Genomic DNA, 22,060 nt, shown 5'->3' with positions numbered 1-22,060 from the left:
TGATATAGAATGGGGATGATGGATATGGTAAAATGACATAGGGATATTTATGCTGTAGATGTAAATGATAGAACATACACTTGTAAATCATAGGATCTTACTAGGATCCCATGTTGCCATGTTATAAGTGTGATATTGTTTAGAAAAGAACAACAAGAGGAGTATGCAATTCATGTGAAGAACATGTACAAAAGGATGTATAATTATGTGGTTCCACCAATACCTAGTGAGAAATTCTGGCCAGAGATACAAATGGGTGGTGTTGATCCCAAATTCTTAGGAAACTTCTTAGTGGGCCTAAGAAAAAAAAGGATTAGGAAGGTAGGAAAGATCAGTGGAACACATTTATCTCGAGTAGGAAATAATATGAGATGTAGCAACTATGGATAACTTGGCCACAAATCCAAAAGTCATTCCAACAAAGATGTGGTAAGTGGACTATTTTCTTTTAATTCTTTTAAAACTTTCAAATTGTTAATTTCATTAGAGTTCTTTCAGTTTTTTAATTTTTTATAGCAAGAAGGTGCCACCACAACTAATTTTTATGTTCCCACTACTGTAACTGGCTGGATCCTAGCAAAAGCCTTTGTTGTCGATGATGTAGGTGCCACTAGACCAACAAAACTCCTTGTCTTCACTTCTCCAAGTGGAAGCAATCCACCAAGGGCCTCTATTCGACTATTGTAGTTAGAAAATACCATCAGTGGCATCATTTCCTCTACTAATGTTAATATAAGACTATTAAAGACAATTGCTTCTACTACTACAATTGGTAGTAAAAGATCAATCACACTTGTAGCTAATGATGCATTTCTTTTAGCTAGTTGTGGTGCGACACCAACCTTTCCAGTTACATCAAGCTTACTAGCCAAAAGATAGTTGATCGTTGCCAAACAAGTGAACGTTTAGACTAGAAATATTTTCGCAAAAAGATATAAAATTAAAGTAGTGGTGTCTGCAAGTATGTGTTGGGAAATGTGCCCATATTGTAGTAAACATGTAATTGTTTTTATGTATTTGAACGATGAATAAATAAATAAATTTAATTTCACATTTCACTATTATTTCTTTTGTGTTTGTGTCTTTCATGTTTTGCATGCATAGCGAAACCGTGACAAAAAAATATTAGCTCATTAATTGTCTAAGTTCAAACTAATGATAAGTGGCATTGTAAGAACATTTACATTGCGAGAAAGACAACTTACTTCAGTAGATAATCTAAACGAGTTTATAATCCCGTAAAAGAATCAAATTGAACATTTGATTCAAATACTTAGAAAGAGTATTATGTCATCTACAATTCCGATTGGGGAGATAGCTAGTTTTGGCTATCGGAGCAGTTGACTCCACGAGTAGAGATATGGATGTATTCATTGAAAGAATGATACATTGGATTGGACCCAAGATGAATTAATTCTGAATCTGTTTGTGAATTAATTCACTTGTGACGTTCATGGTGTGATTTACTTAAATCCTAAGTTAGTCACTAACCATGTGTAGGTAAATAATGTGCTTTGATATAAGTGGAGGTTTATGCTCTAAAGATGATCAAGCCCTTAATCGGTTGTTGGGTACATGACTTGTGTATGACAGGACTTTACTAGCAACAATGGAATTCATAGCTCGATTAAAGAGTTAACGATATCCTTTTATTAGCATTGTGTGGATTGATAAATATGAAACGTAGCCACGGGTTGCTAGTTCTCGAACAAGCAATTTATCACAGTCATTTGTTGAAAGTGATCTTATTAATCATTAATAAGACACAATGATGCAATAAGATAAAATAGAATTTTATTGAGTGATCGGAGTTAACTCAAAGGAATCAAGGATATCATATGAGGGTAACACATACATGACGAGGTCATTGGGCAAAGCAATTGGATGAACTGTTTTCATAAAGAGTAAACAATCATGATACTTCTTGTGGACTGACTCCATGATTAAGTAAATTGCAAATTATCAGAACAATGCTTTTGGAGATAATTGCTATTACTCGAGCCTAATTGTATATGTCCTATTAGTCCCGCAACTAGCTTAACAAAACTTCGATCAGACTGCATCTGAATCAGAAGGAAATTCTACGAATTTGAAAAAAAATTAATTGAGCTGGCTTATTCGATATGGAATTAAATTAGGCGGTTGTGAGAGTTGTTCAACTAGAGAATTTAATTAAAGAATTTTATTGAAAAATTAATTTTAGAAAATCTCAGTGACTTTTGGGAAAATTAATTTTGATCAGGTAAAATTAAATCAATCAAATTAATTAATTAATATAAACATGATATTTTTAGAAATTAATTTTCAAGTAAGAAAATTGGCCTAATGGGTAAATGAACTTGAAAATTGGACCTAAGATAAAAATTCAGGCTTGAGAACCCAAAATCGATGCTTAAAACCTGGTTAAACCAGGCCAATGGTCTAACTGGTGGTAGGATCAGACCGGTCGAGCAATCACTGGCCCGAACCAAACTGACTCGGGATGTCGTGAGGGTGTCAAAAATGCAATGACACCACTAGACACGACAGTTCCGACGATGGCATTCCAGTGGCCAGCGAGTGGTCTTTCGGTAGTTGAGCAGTGGAGGAATCACACTCCTACTTGGGCTCTACTGGATAATTTGATTTCAGATTAACTATTTAAAAAATAATATTATTTTAATATTAAATTTAGTTTAATATTTATCTTGATAGTATTTTATTAATTTAATATTAAAATGATTATCTTAATATTAAATTAATATAATATTAAATTAAATTTAATATTAAAGTAATTAAGTTTAATCATAGTTGAACTCTTTAAACTCTCCCTATATAAAGAGAGTAATTGGTTATTATTTTTCACACACTTGACTTCAAGAGAAAGTTGTAGAGAGAAAATTCTCTAAAAAATTATTTCAGAAGATTTCTAGAGATAATTTTCTTATTTAGAAATTGGCTCAGAAGTTTAGAGAAGTTATAAAATTACCCCACTGATAATTTTGTGGAAAATTTTTTGATTCGATGCGGGCCCACACTCGACAAACGTGAGCTTGATGATAGCGGAGAAGACTGCTTGGTCGAAGCGTTCAACCTAGATGAATCGAAAAGATAAAATTTTGATTAAGTTTTTATTACTTAAGATATCATAACCAAGTTCTTGTGTTTGGAAAATAAATTTTAAAACTCTGGTTTTTCCTTTTAACTTATTTTCGCTGCACTTTGCAAACCCTTTTTTTCCAACAATATTCGAGTCAAATTGTAATATATTTTTGTACAACACGGTACTGGAAGTAATCCGAGGATTGTACCCAAGAAGGATGGATTAAATCTAAAATTGTTTATGCAATAATTGGTCTAAATAGTAATCATCGAAAATCATATTACTATAAACAATAATAATAAGAAAGAGAATTAATATTATGTAGAAAGTGTCTGATAAATACGAGTCAAGGTGGAGATTTTTAGAATGTGTCTCGCATTTATCGAACATTTTATAGGAACTTATCCAAGAAAAATACAACTAGACACAAAGCAGGGGCGATGCCACGATGATGTGACTCGTAACGTCGTGACGTCACAACAATTTCTCCAATTAAGTAGTCGCGTTTTAGCAGCTCAATAGGACTCCTTTTCCCAGTAAAAATTTGATTATACCAGAGATATTTTAGTATGATTAGAACTCTAATCTTAGCCTATTTAAAGGGGCCATTGTATTCCTGTTTAGATAGGCCAATTAAGAGAAGACAAGATGTAGTCATAGGATGAGTTTTAGATAGAGTTTCGTGATAGCTATGGAGAGAACTTTGTACCCAAGTTAGGGATTAATATTTAGGGTTTGGGTTTTGCATATTTAGTACATTTAGATTTATTTTCACAATATTGTACTCTCACTTTTTTACTCATCTAGTGAAAAGTTGAAGTCTCTTTTGCCCATGATTTTTTATCCTTTTAACTGAGGGTTTTCCATGTAAAATTTGTGTTATTGATCTTTTCTATTTTTCTCTTTCATTGTTTATATGGGTCGATCCCCAACAAATTAGTATTAGAGCTTTGCACAACTGACTCGTTGAAGAATGGCAACAACGAAATAGGATATCGAGAAGTTCGATGGGATTATAGATTTTAGATTATGATGATTTTGGATGAATACGAAGGTAGTTAATGTGGCTAAAGACAAGGGTGATGATTAACTATTGACTGAAAGGTCTAAGATTACACCCGAGTGGATCCTGGATTCAGTTGTTTTTCCATATGTGTCTCAACAGGAATTGGTTCTCCACATAGTCCAATTGAAGGTGGAGTTGGGTTTATTAGGAATAACTGTTCAGATCAAGATGCATGACGAGATTATTAGGACATTGTCAGATGTCAGACATGTATCTAATTTGAAAACGAATCTCATCTCCTTGGGTAGTTTAGACTCGAATGATTTATAGAGTGTTTAAAGCAAGGTTGGTCGCAAAAAGTTACAGTCAAGTGGAGGGAGTTGTTTTCACGATATTTTCTCTCCTTTTGAGAAGCATACTTTGATTTGGGTAGTACTGGCCCTTGTTGCATTATACAACCTTGATTTGAGTACTATGAGTCTTTTAGTTTACAAGTTCGAGCACTGCTTAGGCATTTTTGACATTCTACAAAATCAAGTTAGGCCCATGGCGGGGCATGGAAAAGGAGGCATGTTAAATATGAGTCAAGGTGAAGATTTTTGGATTGTACCTCACATTTATTTGACACTTGGAAAGAACTTAGGAAGACAACTGATGATGTACCAAAGAGGAGCCAAAGCAGAGGCAATATTGTGACAAGGAAGCTCAGGTCATCACAATGCCATGAAGAATTTCCTCACTAAACGCATGCACGATGTCACGACGAGAAAGAATGGGACATCGTGGCAACGAGACATGTTCCTCAAGTAAGCAATTGTGTTTTAGACTCTAAGCAAGGTTTTGTCTCCCAGTTAAACCCTGATTACTCTAGGGATATTTTAGTCAAATTAGAACTCTAATCTTAGCTCATAAAAGAGCCCAATATGTCCCTATTTTGTGAGGCCAATCAAGATGTAGTCGTAGGCTTTCAGAGGGTGACAAGATGTTGTCGCGTATGAGTTTTGGAGAGAGTTTCGTGATAGCTATGAAGAGAATTTTGTTCCCAAGTTAGGGCTTAGAATTCATGGTTTGGGTTTTGTACATTTAGTACATTTAGGTTTATTGTCTCCATATTGTACTCTTGTTTGTTTACTCATCTAGTAAAAAGTCGAAGCATCCTTTACCTGTGGTTTTTATCCTCTAAGGGTTTTCCAAGTAAAATTTATGTTATTGATCTTTTCTATTTCTCTCTCTCGTTGTTTATGTGGGTCAATCCTCAACAAACTGGTATTAGAGTAAGGTTCGGGTTCCAAAATTAACTCGTTCATAGATGGCAATAGCAAAATCCAATATCGACAAGTTCTATGGGATCACAAATTTTAGATTGTGCCGTTTTGAATGAATGCAGAGGTAGCTGATGCTAGTATGGTCTAGGACAAGGGTGATGATTCATTGATGGTATTTACGACCGAAAGGTGTAAGTTTACATCTGAGTGGATCCTGGATTCAAGGTGTTCTTACCATATGTGTCCCTATAGGATTGCTTCTCCACATATAGTCTAATTGAATGTGGAGTTGTGTTTATAGGGAATAATTCACCCTGTAAGATAGTTAATATTGGTACCATTCAAGCCAGGATGCATAACAGGATCATCTCCTTGGGTATTCTAAACTCGAATGGTTCGTCATCAAGTCAAATGGCAGTAAATAAAGTAAGGTTGGTTGCAAAGGGTTACGGTCAACTAGAGGGAGTTGTTTTCACGATGTTTTCTTTCTTGTTGACAATCATACTTTCATTCGAGCATTACTAGTCCTTGTTGCATTATACAACATTGATTTAAAGACCAAGAGCCTTTTAGTTTACAATTTTGAGTACTGTTTAGGCTTGTTTGACATTCTGCAAAATTGAGTTAGGCCCATGATGAGGTATGGAAAAGGAGGCATGTTAAATACGAGTCAATGTGGAGATTTGTAGAGTGTGCCTCGCATTTATTGGACACTTTGCAGGCACTTAGGAAGACGACCGAGGATGTAGCAAAGAGAAGCCAAAGCAGAGGCGACATCATGACGAGGAAGCTTGGGTCATCACGACATCGTAGAGAATTTCCTCCCTCAATGGACGCGTGACATCACGACGATGAAACATGGGACGTTGGGACGACGCGACATATTCATCAAGTAAGCAGTCATCTTTTAGACTCCAAGTTGGGTTCCATCTCCCAGTTGAACTGTGATTACTCCAGGGATATTTTAGTCTAATTAGAATTCTAATCTTATCCCATAAAAAGGGCCATGGTATCCCTATTTTGTGAGGCCAATTAAGATGTAGTTGTAGACTTTTCAAAGGGAGACAAGATGTAGTCGTGTATGAGTTTTGGAGAGATTTTTGTGATAACTATGGAGAGAATTTTTGTTTCCAAGTTAGGGCTTAGTATTTAGGATTTGAGAATTTTAATCTTTTCATTTTCACAAAAACCAATAAAAGTATGTATAATGTGGGATTTGAACCTGCATTAATTAGATTTATAAAACTTTAAATTTACTACTCAACAAAAACTCATAAAATTATGCATATTGTGGGGTTTGAACCCACACCAATTGGATTGATAAAACTTTAAATTTACTACTTAACCAAAGCTTCATTTAGTATTTTAATATGATGTATTTATGTTGTTAATTTCATGTGTTACTATGATTAATTAGTTTTAACCAAATGTTTCATTATTTATTGCATGCTTTTTTAACACATATCTATATTTTAGATCAATGGTTTCCACATGCATAAGTGTGTGATAGGACTTTTAGTGCTTATAAGAAAGTCAATTCTCAAGTTATAAGTGAACTAGACAATTTTTAGGCTTAAGTTGAATCTTTAAATATTGCATTTTTATAATTATTTAAAAATTTCATATAAAAATAATAAGAGATGAAAAGACAATTATATTAATATTAAAATTTTTATTAAAACAATTTTTTAAAAATAAATTTCTAACTGAACTTACTTGGTAAGACACTTTATATACGAACATTGATCAGCAAACAGCAAACAGCAAACAACAAACAACAAACAACAACGTGGTCATGCTGGTCCACAAATTTATTATCGTGTTGTAAAAGCCACGTCATGCTGGCCCACTTTGACAAAGATTATTTTCTCTATTTTTTATTTGTCTTATAAAAATAATTTTTATAGAAATGCGTGGCATGTTAGATTATGGTCCGATCCCGTGCCATACCAAACTCTTAAATTCTCGTTCAACTATCTTCTCTTGCTTGCCTTTAAAAACCGATTTCAACCGTAAACCAAACCCAATTTCCGTAGTTATTTCTTCATTCTTTTTCTCTAATTTCGGTGTGGTAATGGGGACTACTGAGTTGAAATCTGATAACTTGTTTGAGATGATGAAAATTCACTTGGCTTCTGATGCTGGTAAAGAGCTCACCAAGAACATCGGCCTCGTTTACCAAATCAATATTGCCCCTAAGGTTGGTTGCTTTACCCTTTATTATTATTATTATTATTATTATTATTATTATTATTATTATTATTATAAGCTTGTTTCTAACTCTGGGACTTGTTTATTACTTATAGAAAATTGGGTTTGATGAGGTTTCTTACATTGTTGATCTCAAGAAAGGAGAGGTTACCAAAGGTTAGCCGCTTATTTAAGACCTATCCTTATTTTCCAATTCGGTTCAATCCTGCTTTTCTTCTTCTTTTATCTTGGTTGGGTTTGTTTATCTTGGTTCTATTAATATAATTACAACTTTTTAAATTCTAATGATGGAATAGAGTCTGAAGTTTGTGTCTTTTGTAATCACACATCGAATGTAGAAATTTCTTGTGGAATTTGTATGTGCCTGAGCTCTTCAATTATAGTAGTTAGTTCCTGAGGTGTGGTTCTCCACAGTTTTACATGAATTGGGGTTAGAACCATCTCCCATATCTCTAGTTGCAATGGTGTCACCAAAGTAATTGGGGCAGAATAGTAGTGTTTTTCCTGAGCTAAATTAAACTAGGCATCGTGGTTGCGGAAAGTCAGCTCACATAGGCATCGTAATGAGACTTGAATCTCACATGGACGATGATTTTATAGAGGTTGCTGCGTTTATTAGGTAAATATGAAGGGGGAAAGCCTGATGCTACGTTTTCCTTCAAGGATGATGATTTTATAAAGGTTGCCACTGGGAAGATGAATCCCCAGATTGCTTTTATGAGGTGAATTGGTGAAAATCTCCAATTTCTTTGCCTTTTTATTATTCCATGGGAGTTGCAATGTTAATCTGCAAAATGCCATCGATGATGTAGGGGTGCAATGAAGATTAAGGGAAGCTTGAGTGCAGCTCAAAAATTTACTCCTGACATTTTTCCAAAGCCTGCAAAGATGCGATCAGAGATGCTTCTTTACTATTGTATTACCAGGTTCTTTTGTTGCAAAAGTTTAAGTTAAATGGAACCCATCTATCAACCTCTTATCATTGATAAAAAAATTATAACATTTGTTTTAATGCTTTATATTACTAGATTATCACATACGATGGCTTCTTGTTATGGATTAGGATTCTAAAAGCTCCATAGTTCTTTTTATAGATGAATTGCAATATTTTCCTTTGTTCCACAAAAACTATATGCTAGGCCTAAAATTATTAACAATTCCTCAAACTTTAAATAAAAGGATAAATATTTTTTACATGTTCGAACTCACATCTTCATGCATTGACACCAATGCTTATTTCAATGCCAACCGAGTTAAGAATTGTTGGAACATTTTCAAAATAGATATAGCGCTCCAATAGTTACAAATGAAAAGTTATAAGTAACCAAAAGTTATATCACTTGATTATTAACAAATATTCATAATTATTCAAGTAGATATATATTGAATAATTACGTTTATTGCTAAATATATGACTATTCAATTGAGTAGTTGTTTCCCTATGAAGAGACATGAGACCTCCAATAAATAGGAGTAAAATTTCATTTGCATGACACTAGAAAAACACATCAATTTTTTTTTCCTATTCTCTCATATCTTTTATATTCCTAAATTGTTCCATAAAGAATTTCCATTGATATTCTTGTTATGCTCCACTTAGTATTCAGTGGGCCGTTAGTGTAAAACATAGACCGTAATTCTTTCGCACACCATAATATAGATGGGGGCAAATAAAACCTTACAGAAAGTGACATTGACACACGCCTTGAAGTCTTCGTTAATTTCTTATAAATTTATTTTTATCCCCCCACACCAACAAAAATCAGTCAATATATGCTTTGTTGGACTATATTACTCAGATTTTTTTGTCATTTTCAAAGTACCTATGTTTTATAGTTTCATCTACGAATTTTTTTTTATATTCAATACGCGTAATTAAATATGATACTTATATCGAGTTTCGGTAATAATTTTTATGGATTCATAATGTTCCTTTGTTGAGCTCACATAGAGATGCTAATTTTTGTTTCCCATTCCCCACTAAAGGTGCCCATGGGCCAGGTTGAGTCAGGCCGTAACAAAATTTTAGGCCCGTTTGATAAGCCTCAGCTCAACCCAAAAAATGGGCCTAGCCCAAGCTTGGCTTAGATAAAAATCCTAAAACTTGGGCTCAATCCACCCATACTAAATTTTTTATATAAAAAAATTAAAAATATTGTGACACCCTGGTTTGGTGAGCCGGTTCTATTCAGGAGACCATGTTGGTGAAGACTGCCTAAGTTGCGAGACTTAGACCACGTAAGGTTGTAACTTCGTGGCGAAGTACTTCGTAGAACTTAGCCAAAACTGCGGAGTACCACTTCGAGGGATGGCGAGTTCTTGATTATGGAAAGAACCATACTAGTCGAACTTTCCCACCAATGAGACTGCCAGCCATGTTTTTGTGTAATTGCTAATGTAAGCATAGTAATTAGTGGGGCACATTTTAGACATCTAATGTCCTAGTGGAGGCAACGTGTCAATAGTTAGGACACTTTGAGAGCCTTGTAGGATGTGATTAATTAGTGAAATCATGTAAACACGAGTAATGATTAGAGTGAATCGTGAGTGGGATTGGGATGTGAGTTATTTAAAAATAGGATAGCGTGATAGTGGAGAGAAGATTTATGTTTCATCTTCCCTGGTAGACTTTTTTATCATCGAAGAAACCAGGAGAGTTCTTCGTCGTTAACGAAGGTGTTGACTGATAAAACTTAGGAGAGCTTTTGTGCTAGTTATCTGCTGGTAAATTCTTACACATTCCTTTAAGCTTTTCCAAATAGATGGAATCTACTGTAAGAGAAGGTTCAGTAGGATTTCTTTGGATATTGGAAACTTCTATCTAGAAACTATTTGCATGTCTACAGATTCTTGTTATTTCATAAATTTTTTATTTTTTTATGTTTAAATAAGTTGTTTTTATTGTTTTAGCCAAAGCAATGGAGAAGGTCCCAGTAACAAAGGGAAGGAACCTGTAGAGTAGACAAAGCTCTGAGTAAAGTATTCTGGTAAGTTCTTTTGTACCTTGAGTTTGTAATCTGTGTTATTTTGATTAATCGTTATCATAGTACAACCAAGTAAGTGGCTTTGTCCTTTGACTCTAGTGTACGTGTTTGAGGAAATATGTTTAAAGTATTAGTGTATATAAGGGTGTAAACAGTTAAACAAACCCATAAATCTAATATATTCGCAATGAAAATACTTGTTCCTTGGTGCATAACTCTGTATCCAAACTAGTGTAAGGAGACAACGGAGGGATGTTATGTACAATGATAAAAAGGAAGACACATGATAGAATGTTTTGCCTCTAGTATGACACTCTGGTGCAAACCGTGACTGGTGGAAACTTGGCCTTGTGGGGGAACACTTGTGTGTTCGAAAACAATGAGGAATGTTAGGGGGTACAAAGTGATGACTGATAAATATCTCTGATGAGCGATATAAATATAAAATAATATGGTTATTTGGAACTGGGATCAGAAGCTAGCACAAGGGAGGGAGTATGTGTAAAAAGGATGCATGTGTGTAAAATAGGCTAAGTGTATTCAGCGTAAGTGGCGTACATACGAAGCAGTTGCGTCCGTGTTCATCCTAAGCGAGTCTTCAAATCAATTAGTGTCTGCCGATAGGCTAAGTGTAATTGTAGTAGTATCCACTAGCGGATACTTCAGATTAGAGAGAGTTGTATCCACTAATTATGGATAGCCAGTCAGTCAGCTTGAGAAGAATTTCTTAATGTCTGGTAGTGATTATGGTGGGATTTATTCCCCAGGAAATCACTAAGTTTTCACGAACTTACCTAGCTTCTTCTCATCACTTTTAGGTAGTTAGTTGAACATGATGATCAACGGGAAACAGCCAGATCAACGACCATTTGTAAGCCTTCTTTATTTTTTATGGGTAACATGTATTTGTTGGGGGAAACTAGGACAATTGTTAAATGTCTCCATCTAAGAGTCATTAAATTGTGTTTTGATACGATATTTTGAGATCTTTTAGTGATGATTGGTAGCCTTATTGGCTTATTTTTAATTATGATTTATGGATCTTGTCTAAATTGTCGTCAAAGGCTACTTATATGTAACTTAATCTGTTAAAGTGGCATGGTACCATTTTAACTTTCATTTTCAATTATATATATTTTTAAAATTTATGGAACGTCATTTTGGTAAATGTTTACCTCGCCATTTTGGAAAGTTGATTTAAAAGCAAAGTGTAGCACTATTAACGGTTTGACTTGTGACTCTCCATACCTGGATCTGACAATTAAGTTGGGCATGGCGTGTTACAAATTCAATAAATTTAGCCTTAACACAAAATTTAATTTTTAAAAATTTTGTAAATTTTGCAGACTCAAATTGTACAAGCTGGCCATTGAGAGAGCAACAAGAGTGAATCTTCAAGAGCCTAGACTCGACTAATGAAATTTTGAAGGAGATGCAAGTACCACGGGGCCAGAACTTAAGTCTGGCAAATCGAGTTGCTTTAGGAGATATCTTGGGTTCAAATTTGCCTAAGTTGGCCTAACACTCGAAAAAGGAGAATTCTTGATAGAAATTCTCTAAGGCACCGAAGCAAAGCGAAAGCAAACTCAAAATATAAATAAGCCATGAACGAACAAAAAGCCACAAAAAATAGCGTACACCACGTGTTTGAGTAAATACTCTCAAAAGTATTCTATTACTTTGAAGGTTTACAATTGAGTGATTACAAAAGAGGGGGAAGATCTCTATTTATAGTTGAGCTCCCCCAAAATTTACGGTATAGATTGAGTTACATCAACGATCAAGATTCGTGCTTATCTACAAGATGAGAGTCTTAAGGGATTTCAACTCTATACATTTGATTGTCGCCAGACGTGTGAACATCTGGGCTGGAAATACTACAGCAAAATAATATAAAATAGACAGTGGTGTTCTTAAATATATAGGTCAAATTGTAATATAGTTTATTGACAAAAAAATACTTCACAAGTATTCTGAGGATCGTACCTAAGGGATTGTAGATTGGAGAAAATTACTATTAAATAAATTACAAAAAATAAGTACTAATCTAGTCGACTTACAAATTAGTAGTGTAAATCCAAAAAAATAATAAAATTCATTAATTACTAATTTAACCTAAACTAAAACTATCCCTAAGTTAACTATCGATTTCTCCTATTCCTTATTTCGAATACAGGAGCCCATTTTAGCCTAAAATCAATTTTAACCCTAATTATTAATTAAGTGAACAATTATCCTTAATTAAGTATTTACCACCCTTAGCTAGGAATACCCTATTGGCCTTATATTCACTAAGGATTAGCAACAAAGATACCTTTTCGAGCTCACCGTTGGCACAAGTTCTACTCAACAAGACAGCCTCTCGGTCTTACCTATCTAGATATTCTACTAGGGGCATCACTTCCTAGTATACTAAGTCCCTTGAATAAACACTGAATTTTAGGTTATTATTTACTCAATCAATTAATTAATGAAACAACCGAATCATGTGGAATAAATATTAAGCACAAAATATATTCAAATATTCATACAAAAATTTAATTAAAGGAAATATAAATAGAAGAATAATGATAAGAGAATGCTCATGAATTAATCGATGAAATAGCGCGATTCCAAAACATCCTCCGCTCACGATTGTCTAACTTTGGAACAGGATCCTCCGATTAAGTGAACATAATAAAAACTAAACTAAAAACTAAAGAAAACTGTGCAAAGAATTTGTCTATCTAGGTTAACTCCCCCTCTAATGTGGTTATAATGTGACTTATATAGGCTACATCCAAGGTATTAGGTGCCTAAAATACCCTTGAAGCACGTAGGTTTGACAGGATAAAGAAACCCTAGTTGGCTATCAAAACGCAGACACAATTATCTAGGTTTTTGTCACGTCGTAATGACGTCGAAGAACCACTTGTTGCGATGTCACCTCTATTTCGTCCCTAATAGCTTCGATGTTTGGTGTTGCGACATTGCATGTTGGTGTTGTGAAACTGAAGTTGTCCCTTGTATTCCTTGGCTTGAAATGACGTCCTGCACATTCAAGTAGCCCATTAATCATACCTTAGGCCCGAATTGGCCTAATGGGTTATCGAAACACCTAAAAATGTGTAGAAAATTTTATTTTACTAAAATTAAAAATTAAGGACTAAAATGTAAAACTAATCAAAATAACACTAAGTTAGGCTGAAAACAAGCTTATGAAGTGCTAGAAAGAGCCTAATTTCTAACCACGAATTGTGGCAGATCAAATACCCCCACACTTAACTCATCGTTTATCCTCAAGCAAACAAAACAACAATGCAAAGAAAAAGAAAATAAAACACTTAAAAGTAAATGTACTTGAGCATGCTTCATCCACGAATTGAGTTCGAGACACCTGATATAGGAAAATTTGGCTAAACAGGCAATTCTAACTAGATATACAAATGATTCGTGATTTTTAATTTCAAACATGTTGGTTCAGTATATTACAAGGCAAACAGGTCAAAGTTAGTTAAACATATATTTCCATCAAAACACATACACGACTACGACATCTATCTTTGAAGAATACAGGGAATTAGAACTCCACCAACTCAATTTCATTCATCCATGTTCCGAACTCTAGTATAGTTCTGACAAGTATAAGCAACTTCAATGAGTATTTGTGCAATTATGAGTAAAAATTTCTTAAGTACTCATACTATATTTTTTATTTATTTTCATTTCATTCACTCTTCACACATATTTCTTTTAACCGTTCTATGCTTTTATTTCACTCGCTTTGCTTTTAGGCCCCAAAATGCTTTTGTTCACTCATTAGTTTTCATTTAGGCACATACTTGTAAGGATTATATATTTATTATAATATACTATTTCAATATCTACGGATTTCAATAGCTTGTGATACAATTCCAGCAACCTATTATTCAAACAAAAATATTTACTTGTGTATGCATTTACCACTTAGTATGCTTAACTCATTTTTTTCCTATTTAAGGTTTAAAAAATTGAACGAACTACTCTAAAATTAAACAACCTAAAATCATGTATTATCATACTAGATTTACAATTTATTAACCTACCGTCAAATGTAGTAGTCAATTCGAGCCAATTCTGCACTTAAGGAGCTTGTTTTCTATGCAGTTTAGGATTTTAATTTATGTTTTTAGTAATTTAGTTTTAGGATAGAAAGTTAATAAAAGTAAGTTTTTTTAGCATATTTTGTAGGTGTTGTGACCCAATAGGCCGATACGGGCCTTAGGTTGTGTTAATTGGCTCAATTGAGTGTGTAGGATGAAGATATAAAGACCCTATTGATATGGAAGGTCGATTGATGTACAAGCTTCCCGAGATGTCAAAGCACAAAAAAATGACACAAGAAGATTTTTGGTATCGTGTCGTGCCACGTAAGGGGTGTGGCACGACACATTTTGACGTGCTACCCAAGCTTATCGGGGTTATTTTCGTCTGCACAATCAAACTTAAACGAAGACCTAAGACGTGTTGAATACCTAATTTGGGCTATCAACACCTCTATAAATAAGACATTAGGGGTTTGATGTAACTAAGTCATCCTAGATGCCTTCAAAAACCCTAGTAGTTTAGAAGTAGATTTAGATTATTTTCTTTTCGGCTTTTCATAACTCTTTTGTTTTTCCTCTTGAAACCAATTTTGATTCAAGATTTTATTTATTTAGTTAAAGTATTTAAGTTTACTTGTTCTTGCATTCAATTTAATTCTTTATTCCAATCAAGTGATTTGCTACTCTGTTGCTCATTCAATATTCAATCCACAATTATTCAATTCTCTTTTCTCTTCCAAATCAATCGTGTTCTTTACATGATTTATTCAATTAAGATCGGGATTATGAATAACATGAGTGGATACATCTCTTAAGGGAGATTAACGAGTGGATGAGAATGTAATTAAAGGAGGATTTAGGGTTTCCCAAGAGGGATTAGTTGGTATAAATTATGTGTTCTTAAACTGTTAGGATTGAAAACCCTTATAAGTTATTATAGGTTGGACGAGATCAGGAGATAAGTCAAATTGAGTAAATCGTAATTTATCTTGGTTGAGAAAGTGAGGTCGAAAGATAAGTGATTATCAACCATTTGATTAGTTAATTAGAGGTCGGAAGGTAATAATTGGTTGATCGATGGCTAATCCACCCTTAAACCCTAATCCAAAGTTAGATACAAACCCTAATGCGAGTTAATCTTTATGATTGGTTTATTGATTTATTTCATCTGTTTATTTTCCTTTATTTATTTCTTTTCATTATTTCTTTATTTTATCTCTTCAACTTATTTTATGGTTTATTGTAATATAGGAACAAATTACTACTACTTAGACTTGTTATTGTAAAAAAATTTTCATTATTTATTCAATCCTCCATTGGGTATGATCCTTATAATACTTCCAAGTATTTTGTTATACAAACTATATTATAATTTGACTCGTGCACTTGCGAACACCGCCGTTCTTAATTTTTATATTTTTGGTGTTATATGTATGCTATAAACGATAGTGTGTTTATAGGCGGTCATTTATACAAAAAACCTATTCACATGCTCCTAACCAATCACTTGTATTTCTACAAGCTCAAGCACACACAAACGCACAAGAAAGGGAAAAAATTCAACTATAAATTACTAAAACTAAGCAAAATTTCTAATAAAAATTTAAAAATTTCTATGTTACCCTACACACTTTATTTGACACATTGTCCTTAATGTGCTCCGGAAATAAATAAAGAGAAGAGACTACCCGATTTTTCGTGAAGGTGCTGCGAGGTTAGTCAGGTCGCTCTCCCTTTTCTAGTTTAGCTTGAAATTGTATTGCTGCCTAAGGTAGGGTTCCTACGTAGAAAGAAATCCACATTTTTTTCAGTGTATTGAATAATTAAATAAAACAAACAAATAAGACACACAACTAACTCCTATGTACTCCCCTCACAAACTTTAGAACATACATATCCCTCAATGTAAAATAATTAAAGTGCAAACAAGAAAACTTCCCTAAAGGGTTGAATCCTTATTTTTGTGTTGGCATTGAGCCTACGTGTGCTCAAAGTGGATGAGAATGTACTTGCAACAGAAAATAAAATGTCAAATGCAACTAAAAACTGGGAATAAAATAGAAAAATTTAAAATCATTTTTTTAACAACTTCTTCAGAGGTCGGCAAAGTCGTCATCATTGAACTCATATAGTCTTCCTCGTTTGAAATGACCATTTTACCGTTTCCTTTGCTTGTGGATTGTATTTTTGAAACATGATGTCAAGTGTCGGATGGATCACGCAAGAAGATCCCATTTTCTATTGGTTTCGAGTATACACCACCACCTTTTGGTGGGATCAAGAGATCATCATTTGTAGGAGTAGTTGATCTGTCGAAATTTGGTGTAGTATATTAAACTAGTTTTCGCACTTAAGGAGCTTGAATACAAGAATTCTCATTACATTTTTGTTAAGTTTCTTTAGTTTTACTTATATTCAATAAAATGTGAAAATTGAGTCTTTTTTTTACCCTAAGGGCCGAATGAGGCCTAAGGGAGAGCTAACGTACTTTGTGAGTATGAAGGAAACCATTAAAAGACATTTTAGGAAAATACTGGACACTATGTCACAACATGGGAGGATTGATGTCACAACATAGGGAACATAATGAAAACCACCTAAGTTTGCCTTCGATGTCGAGGCACAGATTGAGGGTGTCGCTCCACGGGTCCTGGTGTGTTGTGACATTAACTTTCTGACATAAATTAGACACGAAGCAGGGGTGTTTTGGTTCGACAATCGAACTTAAAACTCGAGAGCATGAGCTAACCTAGGGTTAAAGATGACTGCCACTGAAGGCTATAAATAGGCTCTTTTGGCACATGTTAAAGAAACTTTTTTTATTAACCCTAATAAGTTAACGTAGTTTACTTTATTTGTTTGTTGTTTTCTTTCAAGAGATCTGAATTGTGGAACTATTCAACTCTATGGATTTACGCTTAATATGAATACAATCAGGCTCTTTCATTTACTCTATTTTCTCGATTTAATTAGCATGCTTTATCTTTACATCGATTGTATATTGTTTATGAACATCATGAGGAACTAATTCTTCTATATGATCTATTAACTATTTTGTAGGGTTACTCAACAGATCAGTTGTTTGGGAAAGGTAGAATGTGAAACAAACCCTAGGCTTGAGAATCCCAGGAAGTCTTCAAGCTGGGAATTAACCTAAAATTGGTATTGCCCATCCGTGAACACATTAAACCCAAACCAGACTGGAATGTGAGGTCGAAAGATAAGTAGTTCTTTCTAACTCGTTATGTTAGTGGAAGATCGGAAGATCCTGCTAGGGTAGTGACTAGTTGATTGACAATGAACCAGAAGCGACAGTTGATGAAGATTACCAAAGCAATCTAATTACCCATAATCAGATTTGATTTATTATTCCTTTTTAATCTCTTGAATTTTATCTTTTTATGCTATTTTATTTTCATTATTACAAAAACCCCAAAAATATTTTATTTTATATCCTTTGTACTATAACTAAATTTAATAGTACTAATTAGATATTTTAGTATTTAGGTTAGAGTTGATCTAACACTCGCCTTCCTTGGGTATGATCCTTTAAGTACTCACCCACTTCGTTGTGAAACTATATTACAACTAGACCCGTATACTTGTATATACTACCTCATAATTCTATATTTTATTACAGTATTTACACTCTGAACTTTTGTATATCTGGAGGCAGTCAAGTTGTTTTTGTCGTTGCCGGGGATGCAAATTTGTAGGCTATAGTTACGATTCTCAATTTAATTTTCCAATTAACAGATGTAACATTTGTTCTTTTTAGAAATCTTACGTGCCATCAACCCAAGAGTCAGTTAGCACAAAGTCATGGATGAATTTAATTATATGTGGTCCTATGAAGACTTTGATTATGACGTCGATATTTATGAAGAAAGAGTCTATTAAGATTTGAAGATCCAGGAGAATCAATGATTACTAATTCCGAAATTAAGTCAACTCCAAGGAGAAACCTTGGATCTTCCCCAAAATGATGATGACCACAGTAATATGCCATCAGAAAGGTACCAAGAGGTGTCCAGTCTGGAATTGAGCAAAAAAGGAGAATGTCATCATAGGTTCTTGCGTAGAAGGAGAAACCCTAGACTATTATCCACTTCAGCCGTTGGAAAAATATTTAGACGAATTAAGCGAAACTTCGGAAAGAGAGGATATGGAGTTAACGGAGGAAATGGACAGTGAGTCAGAGACTCAAATAGACTAGGAACTCATTGTCCTCGAAATCCCAAGAAATACTGACAAAGCTGAACCACAAGAATAGTATAATTTAGACTCACCAATAGAGACGATGATAGCTAAGACTGAGTTAATAGAAGAATGTCTATTGATTCAAAAGTTTACAAAACAAAAAGACGAGAAACCAGGAATCCTGACAGATGAGCCTAAATTGACCATTCTTTTCGTATTTGTAGTCTTAAACCAAGTATGGCAGAAGTCTATAGAAAAGAGTGGAGTGGGAAAATATAAATTCACAGAACTTATGATTATATAGCAGGTTTCAATTAAATAGAGCAATCAGTGTGAACAAGAATCGAGTTATGACCACTACAGAATGTTCGATTCTTTTGAGAACCAACTAAGCGAATTATCTGTAGGCCAATGAATGAACTTAAAAGTCTGCAGAGACAGAACTTTAGTAGCATAATACAATTTTTTTCTCAAATCCTCCGCTAAGTGCATTACAATGTTCTTCTAAAAAGTCATACCTAATTAATGAAAAGAACAGAGAGCTCGTAGACAACAAGTGTGAGACGCAATCTTCAAAATTTTTTTTAGAACACAAATGTTAATCAAATAAAACAACTCTGTGGGTATATTGCTTTGCCAATCACCAATAGTTATGACCTGCGGAAAGAGTTGCCGGTCATTAAAGCAAGACGGAAAGGTAAATTCAGGGAAAGGGACAACTGTGGATGAATAGATTGGCATGATAGGTGCTGGACTAATATAGATAAAAAAAATTATAGGGAGCCCATCATTGCATATTGACTGAACTAATAGATGAGTCCGACAGCAATACTTAACATTTTCCATTGTTTGATTATTACTAATTGTACTAACCATATACTCCGCTAACTAAGGTGTTAATGTATTTCAAGTAGGTTAGAGACAGGTTTAACAAGCGCTTGAAGCATTCTGGAGATCAAAATTCAAGAAACAATGTCAATGTCACGACAAAGAAAATTCTATGTTGCAACATCAATGACAATAATGAAGAAGTTCAAAAAATCTACTCGATTTCGCGACATCAATAACCCAATTGCAGCGCGTGTAGCGACATCGAACCCAATTGTCGCGACACGGAACCCCTGGGTCGCGACATCGCTACAATTTCCTGTAGTGTTGACTCGACCAGATTGTTCAACCCTACGAAATAATCATTATTTTACCCAATTTTCTACCCTAAAAACACCTTTTTAAACATAAAAATACCCTTCTAACCTAATCTATCTCCATTTTCAAAACTTACCCCTCTAAAACCCCTCAAAAACCCTTAGCCTCTAAACCCCATTTTTCTCATCAAAAACCTAAGTTCCTAATTCCTCATCCAAGAAGCTACATTGGAGGAAATCAACATAAAAAAACACCAAGAGGAAATGCAAACGAGTTTAACAAGAGTTGAGGTTCAAGAGCTGAGGAAATGCAAGCTACATGCCAGACACTAAGCTTCTCAAGAATTTTAATCAAACTATTATGTTTCCTATTGCTAAAATGTTGATGCAATTCATTGGATCTAGTGTCACGGGGCTAGACCTTTCGTCTCGCAATCCGTGTGGTCTTAGGCGATCCGGTCGACCCAAACTCGCCAAAGTCAACCTTTACGCCCAAAAGTGAGGATTCTTTTAAGAACTCCTCCAAGGCACCAATTTGTATAGTGGAAGCGATTGTGCCAAAAGAAGCTACAAGTGAACAAAAAAAAGCCAAAGAAAGAATGCACATAAAGTGCTTAAGTAAATGCTCAAAGAATTCTATTACTTTTAAGAATTCAGCTTACAATGGATGAGTACAAATGAGGGGGAGGCTCTCTATTTATAGTTGAGCTCCCCCAAAACGGACGGTCAAGATACATTTACATCGACGGACGAGATTAACCATATCCCTTTATTATAGGGATTTTACAAGATGTCATATCAAATCTAATCTAATCTTTACAAGATATGATTCCCTCAATCTTCTAAGATTAGTTACCATATTATCCTAAGTTGCCATGTCTTTATTACCGGGCCAACTAGGCTTCAATCTGACAGGCTTCTCCAACAGTTCTTTGAATCGGGCTAGTTCTCGTAGGCTAAATGTTCCCCCTTTAATCGATAAAGCTCCATGGGGCGCATCCTATTCCATAGTCACGGGCTTTGTACTTTGTCCCGTGACATTCTCCCCCACCCATTCTCGCAATGCCCTCGTTGCGACTTCTGAATGATACTGACTTGATTCACCTTGGAACTTTCTCGTTGCCTTGGCTTTTTCCCGACTTGTCTTGTGATCGGGTTGTCCCTTGCTTCGAAACCTTTGCCTTGGCTTTCGCCGCCTTTTAACTTGAACCGTCGCACTTGTTGTTACATCCCGTTGGCAAGAAGTCTCCGCTCTAGTTTGCCCCAATTTTGACTTGTTCTCACTAGAATCCCCTGGATTCTCACATCTTGACTTTGTACCACCCATAGTCTTTTTGCCTCCTTGCTTATGAACTTTGAAAGGGCCCCTACAATCTTGCCAAGCCAACAAGTCAGAATTCAAAACACTACCAGAGTGTTTGCAATGTACCTTACTCACAACATATACTTGTCTCGACTGTCTTTGCATCGCTTCTTTCTCTCGAAGCCCGATGCACAACCCACCTTTCCCAAAGGTGTCTGTTCTATAGTCAAATCTGTAGGCTTCATATCGATCTCTTGCGCCACTAACACTTCCGAACTGGCTTTCGTAGCATTCCGTTCTAACGAGTTAATGTTTCTCCCATACGAAACATCTTCGAATAGTTGGATTGACGATAACACCTTGGTCCCAACCTTCATATCCCGATGCACCGGCACAATATTTTTTGTTGACAGACCGATGACAATATAGATTTGATCGGCCTATGGTTGCAGAGTTGCCTGAATCCTATCAAAGAAGTTTAAGCCAAGCACAAAATCGTAATCGTCTAATTGTATTACCTCGAATTCTTCCTTGCTCTTCCATTCGTCGATTTGTAGTTCCACATCGCGAACTACTCCCATAGTTGGGGCTTTCTCAGAAGTTGCTACCTTGATCTTCTTATTTGATTTCCTAATCGACAAACCAAGCTTCTTCACAGCCTTTTCCAATATGAATAAGTCTGACGCTTCCATATCAATAAGAGCACTCCGCTTCTGACCCGCAATGTTGATGTCCACAAACATTAACCCTTTTCCACCATTCCTCTTCTTAGGAATGAGCACCATCGAATTGACCCTCAA

The 22,060-nt window shown here is 34.9% G+C and overlaps 1 protein-coding gene across 8 annotated transcripts; it reads left to right on the top strand.

Moving 5' to 3' along the window:
* The first annotated feature begins 7,277 nt into the window (after nucleotides 1-7,277).
* Nucleotides 7,278-18,273, top strand: LOC107921172 (sterol carrier protein 2). 8 transcript variants are annotated; one of them, XR_005909444.1, is made up of 7 exons: nucleotides 7,299-7,553; nucleotides 7,660-7,720; nucleotides 8,184-8,286; nucleotides 8,377-8,480; nucleotides 10,475-10,551; nucleotides 11,367-11,419; nucleotides 11,895-12,588. XR_005909444.1 is itself a non-coding variant. In XM_016851047.2 (6 exons), the coding sequence occupies exons 1-5, from the start codon at nucleotides 7,428-7,430 to the stop codon at nucleotides 10,524-10,526; spliced, it is 456 nt and encodes a 151-aa protein (XP_016706536.2). In that variant the 5' UTR covers nucleotides 7,278-7,427; the 3' UTR covers nucleotides 10,527-10,551; nucleotides 11,367-11,575. The 8 variants fall into 8 exon arrangements, 6 of the variants coding, with proteins under 6 accessions (XP_016706536.2, XP_016706537.2, XP_040943226.1 ...); XR_001690959.2 differs by having other exon boundaries at nucleotides 8,377-8,490; XM_016851047.2 differs by lacking the exon at nucleotides 11,895-12,588 and having other exon boundaries at nucleotides 7,278-7,553; nucleotides 8,377-8,490; nucleotides 11,367-11,575.
* Nucleotides 18,274-22,060: the final 3,787 nt, after the last annotated feature.

The sequence above is a fragment of the Gossypium hirsutum genome, chromosome D01 (genome assembly GCF_007990345.1).
Source record: "Gossypium hirsutum isolate 1008001.06 chromosome D01, Gossypium_hirsutum_v2.1, whole genome shotgun sequence".
Classification (NCBI taxonomy): Eukaryota; Viridiplantae; Streptophyta; class Magnoliopsida; order Malvales; family Malvaceae; genus Gossypium; species Gossypium hirsutum.
This window is presented reverse-complemented; position numbering and strand designations above follow the sequence as displayed.

What these genes read in the sequence shown, in the direction of transcription:
- LOC107921172 (XM_041087289.1), top strand. Translation starts at nt 7,428, where the DNA reads ATGGGGACTACTGAGTTGAAATCTGATAACTTGTTTGAGATGATGAAA. An exon ending in GAAAGGAGAGGTTACCAAAG is followed by an intron (nt 7,721 to 8,183) that starts GTTAGCCGCTTA and finishes TGCGTTTATTAG; the next exon opens with GTAAATATGAAGGGGGAAAG. An exon ending in CCCCAGATTGCTTTTATGAG is followed by an intron (nt 8,287 to 8,376) that starts GTGAATTGGTGA and finishes TCGATGATGTAG; the next exon opens with GGGTGCAATGAAGATTAAGG.